At 30.5% G+C, this 20767-nt stretch overlaps 1 protein-coding gene across 1 annotated transcript; it reads right to left on the bottom strand.

The window, feature by feature from the left end:
• Positions 1-1923: 1923 nt before the first annotated feature.
• LOC136076741 (NACHT, LRR and PYD domains-containing protein 3-like) lies at positions 1924-19081 on the bottom strand. Its single transcript, XM_065790144.1, has 2 exons — positions 17680-19081; positions 1924-2635 (listed from the first exon to the last, which is right to left on the bottom strand). The coding sequence occupies exons 1-2, from the start codon at positions 19067-19069 to the stop codon at positions 2022-2024; spliced, it is 2004 nt and encodes a 667-aa protein (XP_065646216.1). The 5' UTR covers positions 19070-19081; the 3' UTR covers positions 1924-2021.
• Between the last annotated feature and the right edge of the window lie 1686 nt (positions 19082-20767).

Here is a 20767-nt window from a genome sequence, read left to right as displayed (position 1 = left end):
AGAGTAGAATTAAAGTAATTGGATTTAGTACAATATTTTCTTATGTCAGGAATAGTTTTCAAATATTTTCGTGACATTTTTGAATGCTAAAAATATAAAGATAATAATATAATAAAGATAATAGTGATTATTAATAGCATATTGGCCAAAATTATCAAAATAGTCATAAATATTAAAATATCCAAGTATGTTTACAATAGTTATTTTAAATAGACTACTACAATAAATAGATGTCTATTATTTATTATGTATTATTGCAATGTTACCCAGACAGCAAGAAAAATATTTTTGACTAAAATTAAATATTTAAAATTTACCTTGGTTTTGGTTATATTTTAGCTAAGTATTATATATCCCTTTTGTAGCAAAAAACATCTAAGTTAATACTATTTTGAGTTTATGTTTGTTTTATTTTGAGTAAATTTGACAAGTAAATCAATAAAATACAAAAAAATTTATCTGATATTTACAATATATTCTAAATTGAAAACACACGATGCTATCACCACTTTTAACGGTGTCACTGGAATAGGACAAAAACATTATTTTTGGCAAATAAAATTTATTGAACTATGGTAAAAACTTCTTTATTAAACTATGGTAAAAACTTCTGTAAAAAAAAAGTAATTTATTATATTTTCGTTGGTTGAAGCAACAGGCAAAGAAATTACCAAACAAAAAAATATTTGAAAACATTTACAGGTTTTGTTCAATGTTATCCAACGACTGTATTTGTGAAGTCGTTTTAAAACATGACAAACTGACCTTTGCTACAGCTGATTTGCCATTTTGTTTAACTTTCAGTCCAATTTAAGCTGATGCGCTGCAAAATGTTTGACATTCATTCAAAAAAGGATGAGCTTGTGAGACGAAACCCGTTAAATACTTAGGTTTTATAATAAAGCATTTCTTTTTCCAAATGAAATACTTCCGTAGCGTAGTCAACTTGGCTTAGCTACAATTTTAAATAAATATTTGAAGTACAGCATTTTAACTACTTGTAACCTCTTGTTCAATTATTTTTCTTTTTTGCATGAAAAAAGAAATTTATGTAACAAATAAAAAGGGAAAGAAATACTTAGCTGACTTTAGCAATTGCTTCACTTGCTACAGCCTAGACCCGCTCCTGAAGATGTTACCATTTTAAAATTAATACCTATTTATTAATTTACAATTAAGTGAACAATGTTATTTGTTACTTAAATAAACTTTTACTTCCAAACAAAATAACTCGAAGAAAAATTCTACAAAACTTTCGAATTTTTATCTTGACAACAAAAGCCGTTTGAAGAAACAAATAGCGAAAATCTTAAAATTTAAAAATAATTGTCATGAACCTAAATATATTTAGTAAATCGAAAGTTAAAATAATTCAATTTTTCAATATAATAAAATATGTTTAATGATTTATTTAAAAAACAAATATTAAACATATCCAACAAAAATGTTAAATATAAAATATTAAACAAAAGATTTCCACATAACGTTCTTTTTTTCAAAATTTTTAAAACCTCAAAAAAATTTTACTCTACCTCTATGTTATTTAAGTTGATAAATAAAGATAACGAAAATAATTCTATTTTTTATTTATTTGTTTATAACTATATATCTTATATTCAATATAATAAAAATTATAATTAATGTTAATTAAACTTAAATTTTAAACATTCATTTTAAAAGTTGTTGAAAAAATATAAAAACTTTTTAGCATTATATAGTAGTATTTTGCAATACTACTTTTATTAAAATTAAAAGAAATAATTATGTTGCATAATAATCATAATAAAAACAATAATAAAAATATTAATAACAATATATAAAATAATTGTCGATTTTACTATTACTAATATTTTAAAATAAAATTATTTATATTTTATTAACTAAAAATTTTAAACATATTAAAAATATACAACTAAAATATTATAAAAGCTAATTCGTATATTCTAATTATAAAATAATGCATAAAATATTTCATTTAATATTTATTAATTATTGTTTATATTTTACTTAAGATATTACATTTAAGATAAGTTAAAATAGACATATTTCCGAGTTATAAAGAATTTTAATTCATCGAGGTTATGAAATTTTTTTTCACGATAGCTGATCGACAACTTCTTGAGATTCAAACAACGAATCCATTCATAAATCTCTTCAATGAAATTAATGCCGTCGTGAAGTCCAAGATATAATTCTTCACAAAGATTAATCCACGGAAGAAAATCTTTTTTAAAATCTTCTTTAGTTATTAAATCACCTGGGATCCATATCCACAACACTTCAATCTTATCTTTCGGATTCCATCCTTTGAAATTAATTGGACACCAAAAGCTTACATCTCGAACATTTGTTGAGCATTGAATTAAAAGATTTTTTTCTTCAATACTTAAAATATTTTTACGAACATTTAACCTCAATAACTTTCTTCCAGATTTAATGTAATGATTCACGAAATAATTTTCACAAGTAGTTTTGTAAGAAGTTTTTCCATCGCCAATCGAAATCTCCCACTCTCGTTCATCGGTGATTAATTTTATTTTATCAGTAAACGATGATTGACTTTCATAAAAACATTCGATGAATAAATCATAGTAATAAGTTTCAAGTCTTTGACGAAATAATTTAAGTAGACGATCTAAAGAAAAAATAAAATAACAAATAAAAAAAATGTTAAAATAATAATCCCAATTATAATATTTTAAATATAATATTTTATATATTAATACATAAATTAATATTAAGTTATAATTAGAGTTAAATATTATTACGATATTTTATCATACACATATTAAACATTTTATTTAAAAATAATTTTTATTTATCACAATTTAAAAAAAAAATAGATTCATTTTTATTATAAATGTAACATGCTTAAAATAATATATATAACAAATTTAAACAAAAAAAAAAAAATACGTTACTCATTCCAAACCAACGTAGAAATTAATTTAAATTTACAAAAATAACATCGTTCAGTTGTTTTAATAATACACAAGGAAATCGTTCTTCATTCAAACACAAATTTTAAACAAAAGTTTGTAAATCGAATTCGTAAAAAAAATTAAATTTAGAAATATAAAATAGAAATCTCCTTCGACTATCTTTTTTTGAAATATGTAAATAAAACCATAAAAAACTCAAAGAGTGAGAGTTTAAATATTCGATTTCGACGTTGATTTGAAACTCAAAAAAAAAAAAAAATCACAGAGAATTTATCTTTTATAATACAAAATATAATCTGTTTATAACTTGTATATTTTATAATATGAAATATATTATGTGATGCATTTTAATTAGAATAAACAATAAAATTTCACAGAGAAATAAGAAATACTTATAAAAAGAAATAAGAACAGGTCACAAAAAACAAAAGATAATAATTTTTTTACTTTATATATTTGATATTTCTCTGTATTCTTTTTAAGCTAAAGTAACAGACGTTCTCGGCGAAAATTAAACATACGTTGCACAGTGCCTCACAGATACGAAAAAACGGCAAAAACCCTATTAATTTTTTAAATTTATTTTGATGTTTTTTAACTTTATCTTGATTGTTATAAGCATACTGAACAAGGTAAACCCATTTTTTATGACTTTGTAAATTTTTACTCTTTTTGTGAGCTTGTTATATGCAGGTTGTTTGTGGGCAAAAATTCACTAGAAATTTTAGAGTTTTCAAGTAGATCTTAAAATTGTCACAAAATGGTCATTTTTAAAAATTTTTCTTTCATTTTTTCGGTGAACATCATATATATATATATATATATATATATATTATATCATCCGGTAAGTAACTGACATTGGACTTTCATCGACACCAAAAATTAATGTTCGAATTTCACAATTTGTGAAAAAATTAAAAATTTTCAGAAAATAATATTCACAATATTTACTTTTTCTAAAAATGTCCACACTTGTCCACCCTGAATTTTGATGGGGAAGTATCTTGAATATATACAGGAATGCCCGGAAAAAAAAAAACCCGCTCCAAAGTAGCACGTTTTTGAGAAATTGAATTTTAAAGTTTTTTGCAATTAATAAGAAATCCGCAAAAAGTTTTTTAAAAATCCAAAAAATTAGTTAGTAATATGTGCCTTTGTGATTACATCTCAAAATGAAAATAATAGACTCGATTCCCAAAGTAAGAGAAATTTGTATAACTAACAAGGATATTGTGAGCCTCCTTTATGAGGAAATTTTGATATCAGAAGGTTTGGATGGTGAAAAAGTGCATAGTGAAAAATTAACAGAAAAAATCCGAATTTTGGTGATAAAATTGAAAGCTAAGTGGATTGCAGTAAACAAAACATATGACAGGCTGTTAATGAAAGAAAAGAAAGGGTTGCAAACCGAAATTCAAATTGTTATGAAAGCTGACAATGTAAGCAGAAAAGAGTTCAGTGGAGGGCGACCAAAGAAAGATTGGAAAGATCTAGGAGAGAGAAGTAAGCGAACAAGAGTTGTTGGATTATCTGCGCATGATCCAGAGGTTTTAGCTCTGGCTGCTGTTAAAAATGCAAAATCATCAGGTGACTTACAAGACTTTGCTTATGTGGTTAAAGAGTCTATTCAGAAAGCATCTGAAATCAGAAAAAGTATGGACAGCAAGGAACCGATAATGATGAGTGAGAAAGAAGCACTTTCATTAAAAGTTAATTGTGATCTCAGTGATGATCAGTATCAAATGATAAGAAACTCCTCAATCAAACACAATGCCAATATTTATCCAACATTACATGCTCTATTCAAGGAAAAAAGTAATTGTTATCCAGAGGACCTTGTTGTAACTGAAACTTCTGCTGAAAGTAAATTACAGTCCATGGTGAATCATACTCTTAAAAAAGTTATTGTATTAAGTGAAGACAATTTAAAAACTCTGGATACAGATCAAAATGTGCTCAATGGTAGTTTTATTCCAAAAGCAGGGTTTGATGGTGCATCAAGCCAAAGTTTGTATAAACAAAGGTATGATAACACAGACATTGAGGAGGCTAAAAAAAAATGAAGAATCCCTTTTCCAAACTGCAATTGTACCTCTTAAGTTAAGTGTAGAAAGTAAAACAATTTGGGAGAATAAGAAAAACAATTAGTTCTCATTTTTGCAGACCTCTTCGTCTTCAATACAAAAAAGAAACCACAGAACTTAGCAAGTCAGAAGAAAAACACATTCGTGATCAGATGGCTGATTTGGAAGATTATGTTGAGATTATTACACTTGCGGATGGAAGAAAAGTCAGTATCAATATAAAATCTCATGTTGAACTAACCATGTTTGATGGCAAAGTGGTTAATGCCTTAACCAACACAAAATCATCTGCAAGCTGCAATATTTGTGGTGCGAAACCATCAGAAATGAACAAGCTAGATCTAGTTAAAATTAAACCTGTGAATGATGATGCTATGTCCCTTGGTTTATCATCATTGCATTGTTGGATTAAATGTTTTGAATACATACTTCATTTAGGCTACAGACTGGAGATGACTATTCCAAGAACAGATGTCAGGTTAGCCGAAGATAAGGTACTTGCTCAAGCTAGAAAAAAAACTTTTCAAGATAGGTTTAGAGCAGAACTTAGTTTACTGGTAGATGTTCCAAAAACTGGATTTGGGAATACAAATGATGGTAATACTGCTCGAAGAGCATTCATGCATGGTGAGGCTTTTGCTGACATAACAGGAGTTCAGGTTGAGTTGATTCTCCGGGTGAGGACAGTTCTTCAAGCTGTTTGTTCAGGGTATGACCTAGATATTGATAGATTTAGCCAATACTGCAATGAGACTCTAGCCTTTATAGTTAATAACTATGATTGGTACAGAATGCCTCCAACTCTTCACAAACTTCTAGTTCATGGACCTGCAATTGCTGAAAATCTAGAACTACCCATTGGTTATTATTCTGAGGAGGCTCAGGAGGCCCAAAATAAAGTGATAAGACATGCTAGGTTAAACCATTCATGCAAAATTTCCAGACTCAATGTAATGAAAAATCAATTTCAATATTTGCTGATCAGAACTGATCCAGAAATTTCGTCGATCAACATCATAAAACACAAATCTTCCAATGGAAACCCCTTGTCTGAACAAGTTCTTAACTTGCTGAAACACTAAGTTTAGTTTTTTTGTTTAAATCTAAATTATATTGTTACATGTTATATATGTTATATGTTACAACATACAGAAATTGTAGATATTTCTTTCTGAATAATGTAATCTTTATTGTTTTCACTGTTTACTGACAAAATCAGCTGTTATTAAAGGATTATATGTAGAGTGTTTAAAAACAATGAAAATTTGTCACTTTTTATGTAAATAAACTATATATATATTTATGAATTTGTCTCTATAAGTACAATAAAAAACGACAGAATAGCATGTTGAGAAAGTGGGAAAAAAATTCAGAATTTGCAAATTTGCAAAAATATTTTGAAAAAAGTGTGCAAAATTATTTTCTGACTTTCGGGTTGGGTTACTGATTAAATTTTAATATATTTAGAGCCAAAAAAGGTTGAAATCCATTCAGAAACACTGATTTGATACATTAAATTAAAATCAATATTACTTCAAAAATGTTTAATTGATATCAAACGTTTAATTTTCTCTACGAAATTATACTGTTCACTCTAACTAAGCTAAAGCAAACGACCTGTTACCTGTTTATTCTTAAATTTTTATGAAATAATTTAATGTATCAATAAAAAAAATGATATGCTCTATAAAAATAAAATTATTTCAAGATATGGTCTTGTAACAATTTGAATTTAGTTTCAAAACAAGATCTTTTAAATTAATAACTAATTACGACAATTACGACTGAAGTATATTTACAACTTACTAAGTTTAAAAAGTTTAGCTATCAGTAAGGGTCTGCGTCTCGTTATTTTTTTTAATCGAGACGATCCTAAAAGCTTTGACACGATTAGCGATAAAAATGGAGACAATTTTCAATTTTCAGTCGAAATCCGGGACGATACCGAGACAAGATGTCCCGGACAGAATAGGAGCTTCACAATTTCCCGGAATTTACAGCTTTTTAACGGGACATTACGAGACATAACGAGTCATACTAGTTAATCCTTAATGTGAAATTTAGTATTCTGCTGGGGGGCTCGGCCATTACAACTGTTTCAGCTACTTTATCGTAATTAAACTATTTACCGAGACTTAACAAGACAAATAAAAATTGAAATATAAATTTGCATGTGTTTGATTTATTTTATTTGTAACGTTGTAATGCACATTAACTAAATTTTATTGGCAATAAATAAAAGTTTTTAATTACAAACTTTGTCAAACAGTTCATTTACTCGTGTCACTAGTTGAAGGTGCATCAGTTGGAGCTTTGGATGGTCCAGCAAAAGGTGCTGGGGCAGAACCCCTTGAACTGGTGATCAGTGGTGTAATACCTGGTTCATGAGATGTAGAGATTCCAGAGGAGGCCGTACTTGCTCGTGTCATCGGCTGACTTGGCAGTCTTGGACTAAGCTGAATCTCAACCACATCATCAGATTCAACAACATTGGACTGATCACTCTCTTGAGACAACAAATCTGGAAGGAAACTTACGAAATTTTTTCAAACTTAGCAAAATTTCAGTTTGAAATAAATTTAAAAGTTTAAAGTTAAAACAAAAAACATAGAAACAATATATGGAAGTGGCAAAATTTAAGATTTTACTAAAGGCAAAGATAAAGTTAAGATCTCTCTTTAGATTTTTTGTGAATGCCCTACCAGGACCTTTGTCATCTTCTGAGGTCAGTTTCCAGGACTTGATTTGAACAAAGTCTTAGCTATATTGGATAAAGAGCAACTTTTCAACATTTTTCGGATGAAGCTTGGTCCTTTTGTGTGTGACTATGTTTCCTCCTGCAGAGAAGGCCCTCTCGGAAGTGGCCGAAGATGCTGGAATTGCCAGGTAACGCCGTGCTGCTTCAGCCGAAAGAGGTAAAGTCATTTCATGTTTTTTCCAAAACCCAAGAACATTTTCCTGGGCCTCTTTCCTTGGCCAGGATGCATATTCTTGTTGACATCCCATTCCTTGGCAATGTCGAACTTGTCCAAAATTGCTGTGTGTTGAGAATGAAATTCAATCACGTCTTGAGCCAACGAATCTGTTTCCTCCTACAAGTTTGCAGTGGCCGTTGGTTGATCCATGATTTTGTTGAGCTATTTTTGATGATTGGTGTGGTTTTCAACCAAGTACTTGTAGGTTTTATCATAGGTTCCAACACCAAGAAACATGGTATGAGCGCCAGCATTAGTAAACCTTTTATCAAGCTTGGCTGAAAAAGTTCTTAAAAAAGATTTGCTTGTGTCTGACAAATCATCTTTGACCAATTCAACCCTGTTGATGTGGAGCTGCAAATTGTAAAGACCACCAACATGGATGTGTAGAGTCGGCTTTTTATCTGTAATAAGTCTCTCAGATGTCTTTGCCAACAATTTGAGAGTAGGCAACAGTTCCTCAAAGATTTTAAACTCCAATTCAGAGAGCACAAGAGATGCAACATCTGCTGGATCAATGCCTGGCCTTGCTTTAATTGCCAAAAGAGGTTCTTTCATGTCAAAGACACTTTGCACACGCATGTAACGGGTGATGCAGAAGTTATCGGACAAATCCTAATTTCATTATTTGAGCATAATAATTAGTTTTTGTGGTTTTATGCGTAGGCATAAACTTTCTATAAAATATAAACTTTATTATTTGAAACACAATTATTTAAAATGAGGTTAAATGCAGCTGAACGAGAATCTTTTCGAAAGCGACTAAAAATGTTTTTTGTAAATAAACCTAATATAAAAAAAAAAAAAAATCGTAAATCATTTTGAAAAGGAAGGATTTGCTCGAAGTACAATATATGATTACCTAAAAAGACTTGAATTTGTTCAATCGTTTTCTGATAGAAAGCACCCTGGTTGTCCGACATCCTGGACTAGAGAAAAGAAAGCCGAATTAAAGAGACTTGTTAACAATTGAAAAGGGGTCATTAAGAGAAAAATAGGTATTAAATTTGGTGTAAATCAATCGACAATTGGTTGTCAGTTGAAAAAAATGAATATTAAATATAGAAAAAGTGAAAAGACTCCAAAATACACTATAGAACAACAAATAAAGGCAAAGAAAAGAAGCAGGAAACTAGTTAACCTACTCTATAACACAAAATCGCTTCTAATCATCAATGACGAGAAATACTTTTGTTTAGCAGGGGACAACATGCCTGGAAATTCTGGATACTACACAAACAACAAAAAGACATGCCCAAAAAGTGTTCGTTTTATAGGAAAAAAGAAATTTCCAAAAAAGTTATTAATGTGGATAGCCATATCTGACCGTAGTATGTCCGACCATTGTTTCGCACTTATAAGGATGTAGCAATCAATTCATCAATCTATATTAATGAATGTTTAGAAAAACGACTTCTTCCATTTATTCACAAGTATCATGGAGACTTTAACTATTTATTTTGGCCAGATTTAGCAAGTTCTCATTATTCTAAAGATTCTCTAAATTGGGTGGACCAATATGTCTATTACGTTGATAAAGAATCCAATCCCCCAAATGTGCCTCAAGCACGAGCAATTGAAAATTTTTGGGGACATTTGGCACAGAAGGTTTACGAGGGAGATTGGCAAGCTTCAACAGAGCAAGTTTTGATTGATCGCATTAAACTAAAACTACAAGAAATTGATTTAAACTTTTTACAGTCGCATATGAAAGGCATCAGAGCAAAATTGAGATCAATTGCAGATGGTGGTGTTTTTTTTATATAAAAAATAATATATTTTTATTAAAAGATAAATGCTTTATTTAAAAAATATATAATAGTAGTTTGTTTTTTTATTTATAAATAAGTTATTGACGTTTTTATTTTAAATAAGTTTTTATTTATAAATAAACGTTTTTATTTATAAATAAGTTATTGACGGGGACGAGCCCCTGCCTTGGGGCTCTTGGTTGAGTAAAGGCTAGAGATGGTGTCTCGATAAAAATACTCATCTTGGGCAGATGTTAAATGCACCCGGCTACTGTCTTGTAGAAGGCCTCCTAGGCAAAGACTTAAGGGGTAAACAGATTCTATCTGTTGACTAGCCTCGCACCCCTTCTTCATCTATTAGGCTGGGGCAGATGTATTTGAATACATTGTTTCCAGTTTAGGATGTTGAATGCTGGATCTTCTTGACTCAATGCATGGGTTTTGCTTGTGTCTCTGTTTTTATGACTAGGCAACTTATTCTATTATCTCCTAATGAGGGTACAGCTCTAAAACTCAGTTTTATGGTTCTGAGGCCGGCTGGTAGTCAGGTTTCCCGAACTCTGTGGTAGCTCTAAGAGAGGCTGATTCCATCAACAGCTGAAAAATATCAAAGTATTTAACAGTGCCGAGTTGCGCATGGATGGTGTCCCTGTTTGTACTTTTGGTGTGCATTGCGGAGGCCACATTTGGAGCCCTTTGTTACGGCTTAGGGTTTATTAGTAGTAATGAGGCAATTGCTTGGGCTATTAAGCAGTGTTCTGAGTACTATCTATGCTTTGAGTCAAGTTCTTCAATCTAATTTAAAAATGAATAAAGTACCAAAAACTATAAAACACAAAAAACCATCATCATCACCAAGTTCTCTAAACCTATCATTCATTAATATTCGTGGTCTTCGAAGTAACTTTTCTTCTGTTGAGTCTTATCTCTTGCAAAGTTCACCAGACCTACTTGCTCTTTGTGAGACTAATTTTAGTTCGGCTGTCTCATCTTGTGATCTTAGTGTTGATGGTTATCTTCCTCTAATTCGTAAAGACTCCAATAGTCACATGCTTGACCTGGGCATTTACATTCGTAAGAAATCACCCATTTGTCGTGAAACTAGGTTTGAATCCACAGACTATTCTTTTATGTGCTTTCGTTTAGCACCACTTCACTCTATTGCCTTTCTCTTTGTTCTATATCGCTCTCCTTCATCTCAAGACTGCACACTTTTTGACGTTATTTCTGATCATATCGACCAAGCCCTCTCTCTTTATCCATCAGCTAACATAGTTGTTGTTGGTGACTTTAATGCTCACCACTCTGAATGACTTGGCTCTAGTGTCAGTGATTCAGCAGGCATTAAAGCCCACAACTTTTGCCTTTCTCAATCCCTAACTCAAATAGTCAACTTTCCAGCTCGCTTTCCAGACAACCCGAATCATTTAACTTCTCTACTCGACTTATGTCTTGTTTCTGATCCTTGTCAGTGCTCAGTTTCTCCACATTCACCCTTAGGTTCTTCTGATTACAGTTTGATCTCTCTAAAACTAATATCTCATTCTTCTTCATCACCTGAATCCCCCTATTATCGAACCTCTTACAACTACAGTAAAGCTGACTAGGATTATTTCCGTGATTTTCTTCGTGATGGCCCTTGGGTAGAAATCTTTCGTCTTCCTGTCGACAAATGTGCTTCTTACATAACTTCGTGGATTCAGGCTGGCATGGAATCTTTTATTCCCTCTCGACGATTTCAGGTCAAGCCTCACTCTCCTCCATGGTTTTCCTCACACTGTGCTGCTGCGATTGCCAATCGAAACCGTTACTTCCATATTTATCAACAAAACAATTCTCCAGAAAACAGACGTCTGTTTATTACTGCTAGAAACAATTATAAAAAGGTTTTGTCTAACGCCAAAACCCGCTATTCTCAGTTCATGAAATCTTGTATCTCATCTCAAAAATTAGGCTCTCGTGACTTCTGGAGAATCTTTAATAATATCAATAATAAGGGCAAATCTATAATTCCACTTCTCTTGTATGGTTCAGACTTTGTCACCTCACCTAAAGACAAAGCCGAATTGTTTGCTAAAAAATTTTCATCAATATCATCTCTTAATTCCACTAGTTGCGTTCTACCTGATATTGCCAACAAACAGGTTGATCAATTGCTTGACATTCATATTACTCCAGCATCTGTATCTAAAGTGATTTCCTGCCTAGACTCTTCTACAGCTTGTGGCCCAGACAACATACCTGTTATTGTCTTGCAGAAGTGTTCTCCGGAGCTTTCATCTATACTCTCAAAACTATTCAACAAGTGCTTATCAGAGTCTTGCTTTACAGCCTGCTGGAAAGCGGCATCTGTTATTCCTATCTTCAAAAATTCTGGAGAGCAATCCGATTCGTCTAACTACTGTCCCATAAGTCTTCTTCCTATCATAAGCAAGGTTTTTGAATCTTTAATTAACAAACACTTAATTTCTCATCTTGAATCAAATAACTTACTTTCTGACCATCAATATGGATTTCGATCTTCTCATTCTACAGCTGATTTGCTAACAGTAATAACTGACAGGTTTTATCGTGCATTAGATAAAGGTGGAGAGGTTAAGGCCATCGCTCTTGATATTTCAAAAGCTTTTGATAAAGTTTGGCATGCTGGTCTTCTCCATAAGCTTTCTTCTTATGGTTTATCCGGCAACATCTTTAAGATCATTGAATCCTTCCTTTCCAATCGTAGCATAAAAGTTGTCCTCGATGGACAACAATCTTCTTCTTATTCTGTAAGTTCAGGAGTTCCTCAAGGTTCTATCCTTGGCCCTATACTCTTTTTAATCTACATTAACGATCTTCCAGATATTCTCACATCTAAGGTGGCATTGTTTGTTGATGATACTACCATTTATTCTTGTCGTGATAAGAAACCATCACCCTCTGATTGCTTGGAGGGGGCATTTGAGCTTGAAAAGGATCTCACTTCTGCTAAAGCATGGGGCTCATAGTGGCTGGTGAACTTTAATTCAGATAAAACCCAATTTTTTTCAGCCAATCGTTATTGCAATAATTTAGATCTTCCTATATTTATGAACGGTGATGTACTCGATGAGTCATCTACTCTTCATCTTCTAGGATAAACTCTTACTTCCAATCTTTCTTGGAAACCATATATCAAATCAGTTGCAAAATTAGCATCTGCTAAGGTTGCATCTCTTTATCGAGCTCGTCACTTTCTTACTTCGGATTCTATTCTCTATCTCTATAAATCTCAAATCCGGCCTTGTATGGAATACTGTTGCCATATCTGGGGCGGATCTTCTAATGATGCCCTTTCTGTTTTAGACAAGGTGCAAAATTGCATTGTAAACATTGTTGGACCTGCTCTGGCAGCCAACCTCCAACCATTATCACATCGTCGTAATGTTGCTTCTCTTTCTCTTTTTTACAAATACTATAATGGGCACTGCTCTAAAGAACTAGCGTCTCTTGTGCTATTTCTATAATTCATTCTCGTATTACTCGTCATTCAATTAAGTGTCATTCTTTTTCTGTGACTGTTCCTAAGTGCTCCAAAAATGCTTATTCGTCTAGTTTTTTTCCTCGAACATCAGCTCTTTGGAATTCGCTTCCTTTATCTTGCTTTCCTGATTCATATAATTTGCAATCTTTTAAGTCGTCCGTCAATCATTATCTTGCTCTACAATCTTCATCTTTTCTCTCTAAGTAACTTCCAACTTTAATTAGTGGCTGCTTGCAGCCTTGTTGGAAGCGAAGATGTTTAAAAAAAAAAAAAAACATTTTCCTTTGAATCGTTTTCCATGGCAAGACGAATGTCCCTGTTCATAGTTGCAATTTCGGCCTTGATTCTTTCATTCGCCAAATGACTCTTATGCGTCTTTTCTGCTACCCTTTGAACACAAGTGATTGCATGGTCTACTTTTGTGGTGGCATCGATAGTGTCCTTGATGGCCAAATTCAAGGTATGGTCCACACAAAGCAAAGACTCATCAATAAAGATGCACTTTGGAATTGCAGCTTTGACATTGGCAGCATTGTCATGAGTTATGACAACTGAAACAGTTCCTGATGCAGGTTGATCGGCAACATTGTCATACAACAAAGGCAGCTTGTACCTATTATAATCAAGGCTGCCTGTGGCAGCCTTGATTTTCAGCTTTGGATCTAAGTAGTGCATAAACTCTTTGAAAGGTCTTGCCTCAACAAAGCTGAATAGAAGATTCATCCTTGCCAGAAGTTTCATAATTTCCAAGTCACCTCAAAGTTGCTTTGGATCTCTGGATTTGTACTCAGACACTGACTCAGTCTTGCCTGGCTTGACTTGTGTTCAATAAGACAATCTAGCATGAAAAGTCGTCTTTTCTTAATGGAGTGGTTGAATACTTGAGGAGATTTTTTGCCTGGAAAAAATCTTAAAATAGTTTTGCTAAGTCTCGTTATGCTGAGGTAAAAAAAAAAATTATGCGGGACTGATTGCTAATTTATTAATTTGGGGTATAAAATAAGTATTAACTTATTAAAATAAGTCATAAAAAGAGGTTTTTTCTTTAGGGATTAAAAAGACAATACACAAAAACGTTTATTTCAATAAGGAGTTTAAAAAAATCATTACAATATCTTTTTAAAATAAAGTTGCTACAAGCAACTTCATTTTACACATTTAACTCACCTCTTTGTGGCTCATTAGTCTCATCTTCATTATAGATATTTTCAAGTTCGTCCAAATCAGAATCTCTCTTGTGGACGGCTTTATGTTTTGAACTCACGAGGATGGGCACAAAGCTCTTTGAACTCACGAGGATGGGCATGAAGTAGGTGCTTACGCATGCCAGATGTGTTACCATCAATGACCTTGTAAATATTGCCACAAAGTTTGCACTGACCATTCGCCTGGCTTATACCACAGTCATCATGGGTTTCATCTGTTTTTTAATCCTTTTAAAGTTTCCAGATATGACCTTTGCTACGTGGTTCCCACTCTCCAGAGAGTACTGGTATAACCTTGCAATTTCCCGAAAAATGAAACTATGTTAATAGGGTCTTAAAAAGTTAGGACAATTCAACTAGCGACAGTTCAACTTTACTATACTAATTTAGTAATTCACTAATTTAACAAAATTATTATTATTTTTATTAAAATATACATAACATTCAAAATTGGTATGTCTTATATTATTTGATGTCACTGTTTTTCTTGTGTTATCAAAAAATATCAAAAATTTTTACCTGCTTTAGTGCACAGATGGTCCAAGAAAGACACTTTTATTCTTTTAGCATTAAATTTCAATAATATATAAAAAGAGTTATAATATATAACTTTTTGGTTATTGAAAAACTTTTGTAATTGCTATTGTTTTTGTTGTGAATGATTTGCATTTTTTTAACAGCAAATTTATTTCGCCAGCAATACATCGCTAAGTCTGGCCCTTAATGTTACTGCCTAATTGTCTTGGCAGCCAAATGTAACCAAATCTGCTCAACTGCCCATTAATAATCAAGGATTTAACTTGTTAATCCTTAATCCACACGTTCAGAATGTCTCGTTTGTCTCGAATTGTTGTGGCATGTCTTGTTTTGTTGCGTATCTTAATAGAATGTCTCGTATCGTTATGCCATGCCTCAAATCGTTATGGCATGGTTATGGCATTAGTATATATCATTGAGACAGATAGATATAAATATCCATGTCTCAATGATATATATTAACTAGATGTCTAACTTCAAAAAAATTCTGTAAGAAAAAGTGAAGCAAGTTTTTAAAGTTTTTAAACCCGCTTTATTTAAACTGGATAAATAACAAGTCTTTGTTTATCTTTGTTTTTATGATTGCATCACTTCTGGCTGGCAAAATATTTTCTTCACTGCAAAAGCGGGAATTAGATATCTAGTTAATATAATTGATCTGTCTCTTTACGTTTCGTAATTAACTTTATTCCGGGATAATTGTTTCTATTGTCTCCTTATTTTTTTCTCGTAAATTTCTCGTCTCATTACGCTTCTCCCGGTTCATTTCGAAAAAACGATTCTGAGACGCAGACCCTTAGCTATCAGTGTTTATTTCAATAAACAATGGTGACAAAACGATTTCTTAAAATATTATAAGAAAAAAAAAAACCAAATTGTGAGATTTTAAATATTAAAAACTCGATCATCAAACTTAAAAAGATCTTTCAGAAAATTCGAACAAAATTATATTTAAATTGTAAACAACCGTATTGCTAATAGTTAAACGTATCGTAACTATCGCAACAATTTTTCTAAAATGAGAATCCAGCAAATTGCGAACAATAGTAAATTTTCAAAATTTTTTTTATCGCATTTTATAAAATTTTTTTTACACATCTTTGCTTCCAACAAGGCTGCAAGCAGCCACTAATTAAAGTTGGAAGTTACTGAAAGAAAAAAGATGAAGATTGTAGAGTAAGATAATGATTGACGGATGACTTTAAGGATTGAAAATTATATGAATCAGGAAAACAAGATGAAGGAAGCGAATTCCAAAGAACTGATGTTCAAGGAAAAAAACTAGACGAATAAGCGTTTTTGGAGCACTTAGGAACAGTCACAGAAAAAGGATGACACTTAATTGAATGACGAGTAACACAAGAATGAATTTTAGTAGATGGCACAAGAGACACTAGCTCTTTAGAGCAGTGCCCATTATAGTATTTGTAGAAAAGAGAAAGAGAAGCAACATTATGACAATGTGATAATGGTTGGAAGTTGGCTGCAAGAGCAGGTCCAACTATGTTTACAATGCGTTTTTGCACCTTGTCTAAAAGAGAAAGGGCATGTCAAAGGGATTTGAGATTAATAGAGATAGAGAATAGAATTCAAGATAAGAAATTAAGTATTTGTTAATTAAAGATTCAAAAACCTTGCTTATGATAGGAAGAGGACTAATGGGACGGTAGTTAGACAAATCAGATCACTAAAATAACTATAAATCAAGTTTAAAGCTTGAAAATGTGTTGATTTTTAATTTAAACTGTGCAAGAGAACATAAACAAATAAGTTTCTGTATAAAATATTATAAAACAATAATATTGGAACAAAAATATAATTGCGATTTTTGTTTATATTATCTTTCTTTGATGTCACTTGAAGAAAAGTGAAATACGCAAGCTACTAAGTGGACTACTAAAAAAAAAATAAACTTGTTTATTAGTATCAGTTTACCAAAGTAATACCTATTAAGAAACAAAATAAATTATAAAATAACTCACATAGCAAATTAAAAAACAATATATTTACCTATAAAACAAGACTTTAAAATTTAGGTATAAAAAAATATTGCTTGCTATGAACTGCCTTAACTCTGGTTAAAATATAAAATCGCTAATATTAAAAATGGCCTAATATTATTAATATGCAATCGTTATCAGATTGATACATTTTTTTGTTGATAATCTTCGATTATAGTTAACTATAATTACTGATGACAATTTTAGTTTATTTTTAGTTTAGTAAAAAACACTTATCATAAAGTTAAAAAGCTTTTAAAACAATCATCCTAAAATGTCCAAAAAATTTACAAAAATAAATACAAGTATTTCATTAATAAATGCAAGTATTTTACAAAAATAAATTCCATCAAATTACAAAATGACAAATCTAATAACTCAATATTTATTTAACAATCATTTTTTGTTTTTCTTTTGTTTTAAAAACAATTTATTGATTTTAATCAAGTTTTTGTAGTAGCGTAAAAATAAATAAATATAAATTGTATACATGATACCATTATAAAACAAGAAAAAAATTAGAAATGACAGAAATACTCTACTTACCCCAAAATAACTTGCATTAACAGAAATATCTTTTTTTTAGAAAAATAAGGTAAAAATTTATATATTTTTCATATCTTATTAAACAGCTTCACATTTCTATACAATGATTCATACTAATGCGTATTAAAACTTACCTAAAATAGAATACAAAAATTCTTCAGAACCATTTTTTGAAGGATTTAAGTTAACAAGAAACTTTAATAAACTATTTTGGCTTTTATTAGTTAATCCACAAATCATTGATAAACAACTCTCCAGCTTTTTATTGGCTACAATCTCTTTACTACTTAAACAATTATATGCATATACAGATGCACAAAACTCCATTATTGTTAAGTGTGCAAATTGATAATAACATTCCAGATTTGTTTCAATCTTTTCTATAAATCCTAAAAGATTACTTTCAATTTTATCAAAATCAATAATAAAAGTTTGAATTTCTTCTTCTGAAAAAATTACTTTATTTTCAACAAACAATTCATATGCAATTTTACAAATATTTAAAATATATTTCTTATTGGAATCTTCTTCAATTATCTTATTGACCAATTTATTCGTTTTTATGATGTGATTTTGAAAAAAGTATAAAAAAATACTTGCATATAAATTTGTCATTGTTAAGAAAGAATTTTTATTTCTTTCTTTTGAAACACTAATAATTTTACACATGCAGCATAAATAAAATGGAACAGATGCCATGGCTTTTGCAATTGGAGAACCGTCTAAAGTTTCTTCCACAACATCTTTTTTTTCATCACTAACGTTCTTTTCTATATAATTATCTATTCCTTCTTGGTTAAATCCCATTATTTGAATGGTTAACTTATTTCGATGCTCTGTAGATATAATTTGGTATTGATCAATTGCATAGACTCTACCAGCAACTACATACTTGTATTTTTGAATATCCGTTAAAGCATTAACAATTGGATAGTTACAACTTGAACTGCAATTTATCAATTCATTTAAAAATTTAAACTCGTCTAATCCATCAATTATAAACAGTGCAGGATGATTACTAATTTTGAAATCATTTATAATATCTTTGTAGAAAACATTTAGTAATTCATTAATATTTGAAATATTTGGATATTGATTAAGCCTTCTGCATTCCAAATAAAACACAAGTTCAACACTTTTCCAAATTAAATCGTTTGACCAATCAAGCAAACATTTTTGAAGCAACCATGTTTTTCCAATACCAGCTATTCCAGATATTAATAATACAGGCTTTTCTTTTATAAAAATTTCATTATATGAAATAGGTGAATATTTCATTTGCTTTTCAAGAAATTTTTGTCGTTCAAAACTAAAAATAACATCCATTTGAGTATTAACTGCATCAACAATACATAGATCAACAAAGTTATCCATTAGATTAACATTTGCAGGTGCTTTTAATGGTGGTTGAATTTCATTTACTTTTCCATAATTTTCTAGATAATATTTTTTCAGTGCTGTGCTGATCTTTGATGTATCTAAATATAAATAATTTATAATCATCATAATCATCATCATCATCATCTTAAATATTTTAGTATGCACAGGTATCATAATTTTGTATTCAGAAACTATACATTACAAATTTTACACTTTATTTCTAAAATTTGAATTTACAATTTATTTGATCTCTTAACCAAGTGTTTATTTAGATTTTCGTTTTGTTATTTTGAGTAAAGAGTTTCTCTTTACATTTTGCGATTGAGTCTGTTTAAGCAAGAAGCAATAGAAAGGCTGGATAGCCAGTTATACAATGGTACAATCCTTGCTAATCAAGATACAAAAAGATTCCTTTTCTACTTTGTTTTCTAATATTTGCTACAGCAAACTTTATAAAATACTAGGCATCAGATTAAAGACTGATAAAAGGAATAAATAGTTGTATTATTATTGTTTTAATTATTCGCCCCTACCTAGTAGTGGGTGAGTAGGTAGGTGAGTGGTAAAATTTTAATATTTGGAAAAAACCTCTTTATTTTATATTAATGAGTGCTCTTTGTAACAAAGATTTTTTTCCAGCCCCTCCTCCCTTCCCTTAGACTTGACACCCTGCACAAACAAAAAAATGTATATATACAAAAACAAATAGAATAATGTAATGTGGGGTTACTTTGACATGTGGGTATCAAGGACATGTATTAGATTAAACATTTTTACCAGTCACTCATTAATTGTTTAAATTAATTTAACAGATGTTGAAGCCAGATGTTCCTTTAAAAGATGTTAAATGAACAAATATAACTACTTTTATCCACATAATAGTAAGTGTAAACAACAACAGAGGGCATAAGTTAAAAATACAGAGGGCATAAGTTAAACTTATTTCTAGTTTTTTTGTTGTAGAAAAACTTTAGTCTGAAGATAAGTAAAACCATACATAATATCATTTATACATGTGTTTTTATGATGTTGTTTCAAAATACATTGCAACTTTTTTGTTGCATTTTTATTTTAAACCTATATTTTAGTTTTAGGATTTTGAGACATTGACAGAAATGCTTATTTTGAGACATTGACAGAAATGCCTATGTCATCCCATGTGCCAAGCATCAAGTAAAAGTTGACGGAATGTCTTACATCTGATGAATCTTTCTCAATTACACGAAATGGAACCAAATAAACCCTAAATTAAAAGACTAATTCTAAAAAAAAAGAAATATACCAATAAATCACATGTCAACATATCTAAAAACCGACACTTGCAAAAAGTTAAAATTCACACCTAACAATGTTGCTTAGTGTTGTTAAGAATAAAACATCAAAACCTACAAAAGTAAAAAATTATCTTGTTGTTTCTGAAACTAAATCAAACACTAAAAAATTTGTAACAAAAAAATCCAACAAAAAATTACAGCACATTTACACCATAAAACATACTACTGCCAATGTTACCTTATATAGGGATAATATTAACAACCCCAAAAACAAAAGTAATTATCTATTAATAATATTAGATTACTGATTAAACTCTTCATAAGTTTCTGGCAGCATTATCATTGGCAAGCACATAGAAATATTGCATACCAAATTTAGTTTGTCACAGCTAAAAAAATATTTTCTATAGATGTGTCAATGTTACCTTACACTTACACTTTACCTTACACTTAAATTCTTGTATTCCAGTAGAAAACAACTAGCATTAATTAGAAAAATATTTTTTTGATTTAGAAAAATGTTTTTAAATCAAGTTATGAGTTAAATTTACTATAGAAGCTTGACAGA

This window comes from Hydra vulgaris, chromosome 02 (assembly GCF_038396675.1).
Source record: "Hydra vulgaris chromosome 02, alternate assembly HydraT2T_AEP".
NCBI lineage: Eukaryota > Metazoa > Cnidaria > Hydrozoa > Anthoathecata > Hydridae > Hydra > Hydra vulgaris.
Note: the sequence above shows the minus strand (reverse complement) of the source record. Positions and strands in the feature narration are given on the sequence as shown.

Bases quoted from the DNA above. Each gene is read 5' to 3' on its own strand.
- LOC136076741 (XM_065790144.1), bottom strand. From the start codon at position 19,069: ATGATGATGATGATGATTATGATGATTATAAATTATTTATATTTAGAT. The intron at 2,636-17,679 runs GTAAGTTTTAAT...TTTTTTCTTTAG, and splicing joins ATTTTTGTATTCTATTTTAG to ATCGTCTACTTAAATTATTT.